At 44.0% G+C, this 13,001-nt stretch overlaps 1 protein-coding gene across 3 annotated transcripts in view; it reads left to right on the top strand.

Moving 5' to 3' along the window:
- Camk1d (calcium/calmodulin dependent protein kinase ID) overlaps positions 1-6,642 on the top strand; it is a 395,032-nt gene extending 388,390 nt beyond the window's left edge. For 2 of the 3 annotated variants that reach the window (XM_035441489.1, XM_027405184.2), the window contains 3 exons: positions 2,105-2,192; positions 3,678-3,752; positions 6,233-6,642. In XM_035441489.1, the coding sequence (XP_035297380.1) occupies positions 2,105-2,192; positions 3,678-3,752; positions 6,233-6,325 (256 nt within the window). In that variant the 3' untranslated portion in view covers positions 6,326-6,642. Of the gene's footprint in view, positions 1-2,104; positions 2,193-3,677; positions 3,796-6,232 lie in introns of all 3 variants that reach the window. The other variant, XM_027405182.2, reaches the window with a different exon arrangement.
- Positions 6,643-13,001: the final 6,359 nt, after the last annotated feature.

Raw genomic sequence — 13,001 nt, 5'->3', positions numbered from 1 at the left:
CTTCAGCCACTTCGAAGACTGCCTAACAGTACCGCTGAGCCACAAGCTGCCAGCTAGACTCTGACCCATATGCAGCACAGCTGAGGACTGTAGGAAGTGGGCAGGAAACATTCCTAAAATAACTCAGACAGCATTTTCCTTAGATCTTGGCCTGTGATAACCCACCAGGAGGTATGGGAAGCAGCAGGCTCTGGCTCCCGGTTGGGAGACCAGGCTCCTGACAAGCAGGTGGAAGTGAAGCTCCCTGGTTCCCACCTCCCCAAGCTGTTTAGTTTGGACCGGTTCTGGCCTGCAGCAGTACTCACCATACTTCCTATCTTTTTGGCCCAGTTATTTCCAAGAAAGAGCTGACCACAAGATTTGTTAGAATTAACATCGTTTTCTGAGGACAGAACTGTTAAAGATAACACAGAAAGATCATAAAGTGGGTGATCATAAAGTGGGTGTTGCCCAAGTAGGAGGACCTGCCAGGCAGGGTGGTCTATGCCTGAAATACCACTGCTAGGGAGATTAAGACAGGAAGGAAGATTTCTGGGGCTTGGAGGCCAGCTAGCATAGCCTAATTGATGAGCCCCAAATCCCAGGAAGAGACCTGTCTTATCAAAAAAAAAAAAAAAATGGCTCCTAAGGAATGACACTTAAGGTTAACCACTGACCTCCACATGCATACACACACACACACACACACACACACACACACACACACACACACACACTGAACTCCGAAAGAGTGACCTGTTCCCAGAACACGCTCACGCCTCTTGTTTCCATTTGCTCCTTCACATATGATGTTTCTGTTTCTCTGATGTGTGCCTGGAGAAGTGGAGGGGGGGGTAACTGGGAGCCGCTCAAAGTGGAAACTTGGTTCACTTGAGTTCATCTCTGAGCATCCTTTGAGCCCTTCTGGGAAGAGAGGGGGATGCATTTAGGGATACAGGAAGAGAGGCTGCTGTGAGCTGGGTTACCAGCCTGGCACAGATTCAGTCTAGTTCCTGGACCACAGACAGTTCTACAGGGAAGGAAAGGCTGGGCAGGATAAGCCTTGGTCTCAGCAAGCCCAAAGCGTGTTCCTTTCATGTCTGATGCCCATTGAAGATGGCATTCTGCAGTGTGGGCCTGTTTCATGTCCAGAGAAGTCCAGGTCCGGGTATGAAAGGTTTTCTCCTATAGCAGGTACCTTCTGGACAAAAAGGTAGTCTGAGACTCTGAAGCCTTCTTGCAGCTTTCTCAAGATCAATAACTTCTTTCATAGACACCAAAGACTAACGTAGAATTGAATAGTTTAGGAAGAAAAGTGGAAGGGTCAATTCCAGGAAAGGCTTAGAGCAGAAAGAAGATTTCCCTGACCTTGAGGTAAAATCAGTTATATATAGGAGATAGTATTGATGTGAGGCGAGGGTGTGTGGCAGAGAAGGATGGTCCATGTATGTGTGACCTGAGGGGATTTCTGGCCGCTCTGAAGGAAATTGTAAGCAGAGTGAGATGCAACATGAGAAAGGGTGAAGGGGTTGGGGGAGAGGGCTTAGAAACGAGCAAGAGCTCCAATAAAACCACCTGTGACCATGAATATAGAGGGTACATGGTCCTAGGAGCCAGAGGAACTTTCTAGAACATGAGCCAAGCTGATCTAAAGTTGCTGGAGGTGGCAGTGTGTAGGGACCTTGTCTGCAAGAAAACAAGAAACCAGGACTAGCTAAGGAGCGAAAGCAAGAGATTGGAGAAGCTCTGAAAGGCTAATGCTGGTGAGGAGAGAGGGCTTGCACTCCGGTTTCCAAGCTGTCACGGATTCTAATGTTGCTGGGACTGGGTTCAAAAGAGGAAAAGCATGAGAGACAGGTCGAGAGAGTGGACCAATAGGGAGTGGGCAGATCCTGGGAAGGGAGTAGAATGTGGAAGGTACTTTGGAATGTGGGGCTTTTGGCATGTGTGAGCTTAAGGACAATTCATCTAGGGAACTAACCAGTCTAGAAGGGCAGCAGCTAGCCACCCTCCATCATCTTCAGCTTCCCTGGGGGTGGGGTCAAGCTTCCGAGAAAAGCAGCATAGGACTCAGTGGCCAATCACAAGAAGACTTTTTGAGAAAGTCTCTTTGCCTGTGTTTCAGGATTGCTGGGGACACCGCTCTCAACAAAAACATTCATGAATCTGTCAGTGCCCAGATCCGGAAGAATTTTGCAAAGAGCAAATGGAGAGTAAGTCCTAAGTGTGTCTGTTTCATGCCTGCCCAATTCCAGGGGAATTTAAACCATTCTGGACAAAGTGATTCTTCTATTTGCGCATGTGGTATTTCTAAGTGACCCATGAAGGCTTGGGCAGAACCTTACTCAATAAATTTTGCTAATTTTAATTTATTCTTCTGAAAAAAATGTATCATTTTATCTTACATGTGCGGGTGTTTTGTCTGCATGTGTGTCTGTGCACACACAGTCGTGAGCCTCCATGTGGGTGCTGGGAATGGAAACAGGGTCCTGGGACAGAGCAGTGCTAGAGCACTCCTAGGCTAGTGCTCCCAAATACTGAGCCAGCTCTCCAGCACCATAAATTTAAGTGATTCTTGATTATGGAATATCACAGTGTAGGAAAGATTGTTTCCCATCTGTGGCTTAAAGAGAGCAACAGTGCCCAACCCCATTCCTTAAGCACAACCCTCTCTCTCTCCCTTTACTCTGCTAGACTTTGAATAGTTACCTTTTATTAAAGTGATGGAAAGGAGAAAAGGGAAACATAAAAACCTAATTGAGCTTTCTGGTTTAAAAAAAAAACTGATGAATTTAAACCATTGCAACTTCATGATCATCTATTGATTGCCTAAACTCTGTATTCTAATGGGCATCAGTAATTAAAAGCTGGTTGTCTTGCTGTGAAAGGCAACAGAAACAAAATTTGTTCTATTGAGCCAGGCACAGTAGTGCATGCCATTAAACCCAGAACTTGGGAGGGAGGGAAAGGCCAGTGTCTTTGACTTTAGCCTGGCCTACAAAGTAAGTTCCAGGCCAGCCAGGACTACATAGTGAGGCACTGTTTCAAAAAGAAAAAAATTAAAGATTCTGTTAACTTATAGTATTATTGTGTCATGGTAGTGTCATTTCTTAGGACAACAGTATTAATTATAGAGCCAGCCCTGGGTGACATAGGCCTGTAATTCCAGGTACTCAGGAGGCTGAGGCAGGAGAATTACAAAGTCAAGGCCAGCTTGGACAGCTTAATAAAAGCCTCACAAAATTAAAAAGTAAAATGAGAGTTGGTAGAATATTTGCTTAACTTATTTACAGCTCTAGGTTCATTCCTTACTACTGCCAAAAAAGAAAAAAAAAGGTACCAATTATAGAAAAATAAACACTACTTTTAAAAATTGCATATTAAGATATATCATTATATATGCTTTTGATTCTAAAAGTCACTTTTGTAATTACATAGAGTATTGTCTGGAAATTATTCATGCCAGAAGCAAGTGAATTTTTAACTTCCCAAATGTATTTTCATGGGGAAGAGGGTTAAGTAAATATGTGTACTTTTGAAAAGAACGATAGAAATTTTCTAAAGTGTCCTGAGAGTATCTGAGAAAACCTGCAGGTTTCTGGGTAAGTGGAATGAAGAAATCTCAGAGTGTTTTCCAACTACCTGAAATAATGTGTTCTCTTCTTCTCCACATTTTTGTCCTTTCCCCACCATTTCAGCAAGCGTTTAATGCCACAGCCGTCGTGAGACATATGCGAAGGCTACAGCTTGGCAGCAGCCTGGACAGTTCAAATGCAAGTGTCTCAAGCAACCTCAGTTTGGCCAGCCAAAAAGATTGTGCGTATGTAGCAAAACCAGAATTCTTCAGTGGGCATTTGAGATAAGTCCGGGTTGGGCAGGAGAGCTGAGCACTGACGGTTTGCCATGTAATGCTCTAACCCATTTAATGTTCATGGCTACCTTCGAACATTACTCAACATTGAATACCCACTCTATGTGATAATCATTTCCATTTGTAGATAAGAAACCCATGGCACAAGTACCACACAACCAAGGATAAGGCCTGGGCACTTCTTGGTCTCTATCCTTCCTCTGATTTGCCTCTTATTGTACAGTCACCCTCTGGGCTGACGAGGGGATGGTAGAACCCTCATGGCCTGGTTGCACTGGTTTCTAAAGTCTGGGTTTTGCTTGGGTTTTATTGTTGTTTATACAAGGATGATGAGTATTTGAATTTATTTATATGTACCAAACTGGCTTTTAGATAAAGACAACAGTGATTGTGTTACATTAGCCTACATCTTTGTAAAGAATGTGACAAACTTGAAGGCACACTTACTCTTCTAATTCTCGCCCGCTCCCCATCTTTATACGCATATTAATCTCCTACTAGAGCACACTGATGGTTCTCTACTTCAAAACCATTGCCTTGAAAGTTCCCATCAGCCCTCTCCCATCAGCCCTTGTCCCCCTAACCATTGGGCCCCATGCTCCTTCCTACTTGGCTTCGTGAAAAGGGTTCCCATTTTGCTAAAGAGCCATCCCATGGCTGAGTATACAAGCAGACGCCTATAATGCCAGCACGCTGAAGGTGAAGGATTCCATGTTCAAGGCCATCCCAAGCTACACAGTAAAACTATCTCAAATAAATAAATAAATAAATAAAACAAGCTTAGGATGTAGCTCAGTGGTAGAGCATTTGCCTAATAAGAAATAAAGTTAAGAAGACCCTGGGTTTGGCACTCCATATCCTCCCCCTCCCCAAAGAAGTCACCCTAATCTTGTTACTCATTCTTAACTCATACTCAGTTCTTAGATATCCTTATGACATCTCCCTGAGCTTCTCTGACACCTCTGGATCACTTACACCCGCCAGCATAGACCCTTCTTATTGCCCTTAACCAAAAGAAACATCACAGCTGGCCACTCATTTCTTTAAAGATTCATACTCTGGCATCAAGAGCAGTGGTTATTTTAATACTTTATTTTGTGGCTCTCCCTATATCCAAGTGTACAAAGTGGCTAGGGGTGTAATGCCAAAGCTGTACCATAGCCACTGCATACGACAGTGCCAGTCAGTTCTCTGTTACTGTGACAACATATCTAAGAGAAACACGTGTACAGGAGGAAAGTGCTATTTTGGCTCACAGTTTCAGTCCTTTCTGTCCATGGTTACTTGTGGCAGCTAGGAAAGAGGGAGACAGAGACAGAAGAGGATAGAGGGCTGCCAGAATAGTATTTCCCTCAAGGACCTGCTTCCCGCAGCTAGGTCCCACACTCCAATAGTCAATTCAGCTTTGAACTCATCAATGGATTAAATCTTCTGATAAATGCAGGGTGACCATGATCTACTCATCCCACTCTATTACAGGACCAAACTGTCCAATATAAGCCTTTGGGGCGATTTCATGGGAGTCGAGCACCCTCATTTCAGAGACCTGTGATACAATAATCCTGCTTCCTGGATTATAAATTTGGACCTGAACCGGGGTACAGCTCCCCCCCCTTTTTTTTTTCTAAAAATGCCTACTTCACGGAGCTGTTGTAGTAGTAATCTGTTCCTCTCAGCCTGTAAAGTGCTTTGTCATGCAACTCATCCCCAGAGCCCTGTAAAACAGCCAGGTGTGGTGGCATATGCGCCTAATCCCAGCCCAGGGAAGTGGAGACGGGCAGATCTAGGGTTTGCTGGCCAGCCTGTCTAATCAACTCAGCAAACTGTCTCAAAAACAAACAAAACAGACAGAAAAACAAGATGTAGAGTGGCTAAACATATCTATCTGAGGTTGAATCTGGCTTTCACACACACGTACACATGTGTTATCTGTACATGCACAAACATAACACATATATACACAAATTAAAGTAAAAATTAGTAATGATGGTATATAATCCACACCCATCCCAGGGCCTAGTATATAGGAAGTAGTATACTATCCTAGTGTGTAACATATAGAAAGTGCTCGAAAAATGGGGCCTCAGATATCATGTGTCATGATAGACATACCATATCATTTTCATATGCAAAGCAATTATAAACAAAAAAAAGGACCTAAAAGTTGGATCGGAGAATAAAGCAAATTGAACACAAGGCAGAGATTTCCCTATAGGGTAATGAAAGGTCAGGATCTGGCAGCATAGCCCAGGGTTAGGGGTAGATGGAATCCCTAGCAGTTACATACAAGTTTCGTCCATCTAGACCAGCACATTTGACCCTTTTTCTGGGAAGAGAACTGTGAATTTAATTCTAAACACCCATGTCTGTTGTCCCTGGCAGGTCTGGCACCTTCCACGCTCTGTAGTTTCCTTTCTTCTTCGTCGGGGGTCACAGGAGTCGGAGCTGAGAGGAGACCCAGGCCCACCACTGTGACAACAGGGCACACTGGAAGCAAGTGACCGGCTCTGGAGGTGGGACCCAGAGGGCGGAGCCGGGGAAGGGGAAGCCCCAGGCCGGAGCAGATCCAGCATCGGAGACCCCACCCACCCTGCATGGTGCGCCTGCATAGGACTGGAAGACAGAAGTTTTTTATGGCCATATTTTATACTGCAATTCTGATGTGTTCATTTCTCACGAACTGTACTGACTCAAGGGGAGCTGACTTCAAGGATCTGGTGCTGTACATACGAATCTTGCAAAGCTCTAACTGAATGGACCTTCTTGCTCCCTCCCCCAACTCCACCACTTCCGCTCTCTCAGTGTAGGCAGCCATCTAGGGTGTATTTTTTCATGAAAAAAAAAAAAAAGGTTTCAACTGGATTATTTAAATATTGGTAAATGTTGTGCATTAGGATTTTTTTTTTCTTTTTGAGAAGCGTCTTTTTGATCTCTGTCAGTTACATGATCTCTCTCATCCACTCTTTAATACTTTACCTTTAAGAGATTTTTTTCCCTCCAAGAGGAGTTAAAAGGTATTTTTTAAAATTCTAAGAGGATCAAGAGTCTGTCTCCAAGGCTGAGTGCACTTTACTTGTGTCTCTTTGCCCTCTGTCCCTTCCTGGTGAGGTCACCCCAGTCCCTGGGCCGGGTTGGCCTCTCTTCCAGGTGGCTTTTGGCAGGGAACCTGCAGAACACCTTACCAGCAGCTTCCCCCCAGAACCTGTCAGAAACCACAGAAGAAATAAGCTTGTTTCCTCCATCCTAAGCAACAGGCTCCATATTACAGGTGAACTGCTGTTGGGGGACTGGATCCCCACAGGGCAAGGTTTAGGAGCCTCCCTTACAGGCCGGACTAACCGCCATCTTGTTTTTAAAATGAACCACACACAGCCCTCATTTCTCATGGGGGATGATGGATGAAACTCTGTTCTCAGCTATGCACTTTTAAAAACAAATCTCTTTGCTTTAATCTTTTAAATTCATTTCTAATCCTACCCTTCAAATGGCCTCTAGCACACACTTTTCCCCTCAACATTTTTACCCTGTTCTCTCATGAACATTATCCAAGAGAGGGGACAGAAAAGGCCTAGAAGAAGAAACCTTTCGTTAGGCGGGAAGGAAAGACACCAAGTGAGCAGGATACTGCCTACCACAGAGATGACTGACTCAGCAAGGTCCAGCTGGTGCACCTTCCTTTATATCAGAGGAATCTAAAATACAAAGTAGCTGGGGTAATCAGGCCATTGTGTGCCCTGGTTTGCCAAGGACTGAAGAATTTCCCAGGATATGGAACTTGAAGGCTAAAATACAGAATGTCCTATGAAAACCAGTCCATGTCATTGACCTGCACAGTGGCTAGATATACAAGAAAGCAGGCACAGGGTGTAGTCCAGGGCAAACATTCTCTGAGGAGATTCTCAGAGACCCAGGCAGGTAGCTCAAATGCCAGTTCTACCAACGTTCCCCTTCAGCTCTCATGTCTATCTAAAGCCTGAGCGGCCTCTACAGTCAGCTGTAGCCTACCAAGATGGGCTGTTATAGGTCTCCCCGATGGCTCAGGGACAGTCCTGAAGATGTTGTTCTCATGCCCCTCTCATGTACAGCTGTAGAAAGTCCTGATGGACATGTAAGTCATACTTGTCACTTTTGCCACCAGCCCTCCCCAATGTACATCACACACACACACACACACACACACACACACACACACACACACACACACACACACACACACACACACACACACACACACACACACAAATTGTCACTAAGGAGGCAGCTCCTGTCTCCCAAAGAACACAGTGCAAGATATATAAAAGCAGTTTCAAAGTCAGACATCTGGTCTACCTGTCTTACTTGTATCATAAGCTCCCAAATGCTTAGTGAGAATCCTGCCACAGGAGCCCAAAGAGTAGCAGTTGAAGCTGTCATTTCAAAATCTGTAAATTTCCTGGGAAGAGTTTCTAAAATGACAACAGACCCAGTTAGAAAGCAAATGCCTCTGAGTATGGAAACTTACCCATCTACCCTACCCTTCAGAAAGGCAATGATATGAATATTACATATTTAAGAATATTTAAGAAAATCCAGAAGTCTCTAAAGAAGTTTATAGGATGTTTTCAACCAACAAGTACCATGAAAATATTTAATTTCATGTAATATAAGAAAAATCACATGTGTGTTTGGTGGGCTATAATTATAATACTTAGGAGGCTGAGGCAGAAGGATCTCAGTTACTATGAATCCTGAGGTAACTAGTAAATTCTTGTATCAAAGGGGAAGAAGGGAGGAAGAGATGGAGAAAGGAAGGAGGTAGGTTAGTTGGTTGCCGCAGTAGGTGATTTTATATGAGTTTGACACCTTTTGTGTGTTAACCCTTTATGCTGTTTGGTACACATAATTATTTGCATCTACAAAGTAACATTATTAGTAGTGATGAAAGTATTTCATAATGCTGATATATGAGTACATAGACTACATAAAAATATATATGAACTACAAATAAATACAGAACAGTTGAAGAATGAGCCCTGGTACAGGTGTCTACCTTGCAATCAACCTTCCTTGATTCAACCTTGACACATTAGGTCTCCATGAACTGGTGTAAGAAGATGATTGCTAGTGCCATCCCAGTAGTAGATAAGGTTGAACATGTCTTCAGGAATCACATTCCTGATGTCACTAATGGGTTATTTCCTACTGTTTTAAGAAAGGTTAAAATAAGTACCACCTTCTTCTACTCTGAGAAAGTTACCATGGTAGAAAGATGAAGTTTCACTTCCAGTTGGTATTTTTATATAATAATACTATGAGACCATGGAGTGGACTTAGTCTTAACACCTGGAAAATGGGGTAGCAAAGTCTTGGCTCCCTCACTCCTGTTAGATTCCATTGGCATAGGCTGAGAATTTTGTACATGTACCAGTATGCTTGGCAGCATCCTGTGGACACACAGGACCCTATCAGACTGCTTTCCTAATATCAAGCTCTTACCACCACCCCCACTATACCCTCTTTGCATTTTCTGAGCAAGTGGATATTTATTTCTTCACTTGATTATGAAATTTTGAAATATTTCCAGAATAGTCTTTCCTTCTGCTTCCTGCCTGACCTCCTCCCTCTTTTCCTGGCCTTCACCCATGCTTGAGGCAGAAAGGGCAGGTTACCTTCATCTCAAACCAACAGTGAAAGGGAATGGAGCCATCTTTAGCTCCAATAAGGCCAATAGCTTGTCATTCCTAACCAAGGGATCTGTGGAGTTGGAGTTTAGTATGGGACTTAGGGAGATCAGAAGCAGTGGGAGGCTGGAAGGACAGGGTCTACCACAAACCCCTTGAGGAACTGAAAGCTGCTCAGTGGCTGAGGCAGCAACCCCAGTATCGCAGGCCTTTGTAATAAGCCCTGGCTGCTTTTTACCCCTTCCTATTTACTGTCCCTAACCCCAAAGGGACTCTGACTCCAAAAGAGCAGCTGCCGTTCACTGGACTCTGGAGAAGATATTGAAACAACCCAAAAGGTATGGATTTCTACTAATGACCTTGGTTTTGGATCACTTCAAAAATGCCACCGTGAGTGGTATACTACTTCAACTGTGCTGGATATCATCTAAGATGCCTCCTTAAGAAGACAGCCTCCTCCATTTGCACACCAAGTTGTGGTATTGAGAGACTTCCAATCTTCAGAAATCTCTGAATGTGGTATCTGGGGAGCACAGCAGTTGGCTCAGTGGATCCCAAACTCTGTTTACCTACTTATGCTTTTTGTTTCTACACCTCAATGCCCAGCATGGGCTGGATAGCTTATAGAGGTCAGAGGAAACTGCCCTTTACACCACAGGCCAAGAACATTGTGGACACTGGAGAAGGAACCAGCTGGTCCCCTCTTGGGAAGGTCGACCTTCCACGGGATGCAAGACTTGGTATGGTCAGCACTCAGGTTTGATGCTTTATGAGCATGTTTAAATAGTAGGGGAAGCTCACGAAGTGGGAATGATTGGGATTTCAGAGCTCTGAGAATCATGACCTTTGCCCCACTGAGAATTATGGCCAGAACTGACTTTTCACACTGGGAAAATCATTCCAAGCTACAGGCAGGAGACCTGGGGCCAGCCTCTGCCTTGCAAGATTTGTGCGAGTGTGGTGCTGGGTTTTCCTAGGCCATGAGGAAGGAAGGTGAAGGCTGGTGAAGGACAGCTCCTTCCATTTTTCATAACCAGAAATAACAGGTTTGCACAATCATGCCCAGCAAGTGAGATACAGGCCCCCGCTTACATGTCCTACAGAACCAGTGCTAGGTCCCTATCCCTTCTCCTCACGTTCCGACAATTTGCCTTTTCCTTAAACACATTCCAGACCAAACACTGTTCAGTTTGTTTCCAAAATTAAAAACCAATGTATATATCTGTGTGTAGTCTGCTGCTCTTTAGGGGGTTACCTGGCCCTAGATTGAGACTGCAAGCAGAAAAGGTATTCCAATCCTTTGGTTTTCAGAATTGAAAGTTTTGAGGTGTTTGTTTGTTTGTTTGTTTGTTTGTTTTTTAAGCCAAGCTGGGGAAACAGAATTCTGAAAGGCAAACTTATTTCCTGCTACCTCTACAAAAATTTGTGTGCAGGTGAGTTAGCTTGAAAACTTCAACCCTGGGTAGCAGGCATTTCTAAGGATGAGAGGAAGAGAAAAGGCCACCCCCCACATCCACCATGTCCCTTCTTGGTGGTCTCAGTGCATCAAGGTCTGCCTGCTGCTCTGGTGTGTACACAGGAACCCAGCCCCACTGTGAAGTTGGCCCTGCATGCTGGCCACAGCATGCCTTCTGCCAGCAGCCAAAGACTTCACAATCTGTAGGGATGACTTAGCCCTGTGTAGACTTCCTTGTAAACTCCAGTGGGAGCAGCTCAGCTTGTGGCTTTAGGGTTTCCTCTTTTGCAAACTTAAAGGCTGAGCATTTGGAAGCCAAGCATTCAGTTCAGCATGTGGCTGCCGAGTCTGATTTTGTGGACAAAGCAAACTGTGGAATGGCTTCTCTGTGTCTGTATTTTTCTAAGCCAAAGGGACAAAAAATTGCATTGACCCCTTGTACTAAAGCTGCTTTTGCATTCTCTATACCTGTTTTTTAACCTTCTTTGTCTCTGGGAAATTTGTTATATGATTATCATGTCCTCTGATGATTTACCAAACTATGTTACTTACAGGTGATTTTATTTTCCTTATGGATTGGAAAAATAGAAAAGGAGAGACGTGTTTGAGGCTTTTGTCAAATGTATCACTCATTAGTCCCAAACACTAGTTAACTTGTTTCTCAATGGAAAAAAATCTTAGTTTGAACAGACAAGGATTCTGAGGCCCTCCTGGATAACCCTGAGCTTTGGTGGACAAAGCCCTGGGGGCAGAGCTGGCAGTCAGGCTACAAAAGAGATGAAGAAGGGACTAGCATCAGCTCAGATGTTTGTCCCACACTGCGGAAGCTGTGGTTCTCCTTGCAAGGCACTTGGCCATTTCCAGGCAACATGAGATGCTACCCAATATCACAGCAACATCTCAGATGCTGCCCAGTAATCACTGCAGCATCTTCAGTTTGAAAGACTGCATGTTTCAGAGATCATTTATCGTAGTCCCACATTCAAATAAGAAGACACCAAAGGTACATTCTTTCCAGAACATCCATTGGAACAATGTCTAAATTGGCTTCTGTGGCTATATATGATGTAATTGGCCTTCATCCAGCTCTCTCCCAACAGTGGGCATGTTTTCCCAGCAGCTTCCACCGTCAAACCCAGGATTGGCCCCACTCACTGTTACGAGGCTTGCAATTGGTTTGATTTTTTCATACATGCTTGCCCCCCAAAAAAAGATTTTAAAAGTAAAAGAAGGGAAACTGTGCATTTATCCCATGCATGTAATAAACTCTGCAAGAAGTTTAACCCCCATAGGTTTGCGGCACTGCAAAATTGTTCATGGGTCTATGTAGCAAATGATTCTCTGCCTTGACAATCATGTATACATATCGATTTCTATCATAATGATAATGAGATTGATGACTTCTTGTTTTCCTCCAATAAAGAGAATTAATCACCTTTAGATGTTGGTTATCTGTTTCCTATATCATGAGTAGGGTATTGCATTTCAACATCTCTCTCTCTCTCTCTCTCTCTCTCTCTCTCTCTCTCTTCTGATTTGGGGTTTAGTTATTTATTTGTCAGTTTTTTTGCTAGGCAGTGGTGTGGATGGAACTGAGGGTCTTGCACACATTAAGCAAACCCTCTGAACCTCTGAGCTATACTTCCAGTCCTTTACATTTATTACTGGAAAGAGTCTGTGTTGAGAGCCTATAAGCTCATAAAATCACGAGATGTTTCTCATCACTTAACCAACAAGCAATTGGAAGGAAGTAATCAAGTGGTGGAAGGGTGGGTTGCCAGGTTCAATGCTATCTAGACAAGAAAGCTTCCCCCCTCCCCTTTTTGGCTGTTGCTTCGATAGAAGCTGGCTGGAGGGGTGCCCAGGAACTCAGGTCATATCAAATTAGGTATTCATAAAATGTTTGGCAGAAAAGTTAACATTGATTTCCGGGAAGTCCTTCTGAGCAGAGGTGGCTTGGCAGTGCCAGGCTTGAGCAATCTGTGCACATCCTTTTAAATCCTCAGCCTGGCTTGTCATTATCAGTACCCAAAGG

Source organism: Cricetulus griseus, chromosome 3 (genome assembly GCF_003668045.3).
Source record: "Cricetulus griseus strain 17A/GY chromosome 3, alternate assembly CriGri-PICRH-1.0, whole genome shotgun sequence".
NCBI classification, from domain to species: Eukaryota; Metazoa; Chordata; class Mammalia; order Rodentia; family Cricetidae; genus Cricetulus; species Cricetulus griseus.
Note: the sequence above shows the minus strand (reverse complement) of the source record. Positions and strands in the feature narration are given on the sequence as shown.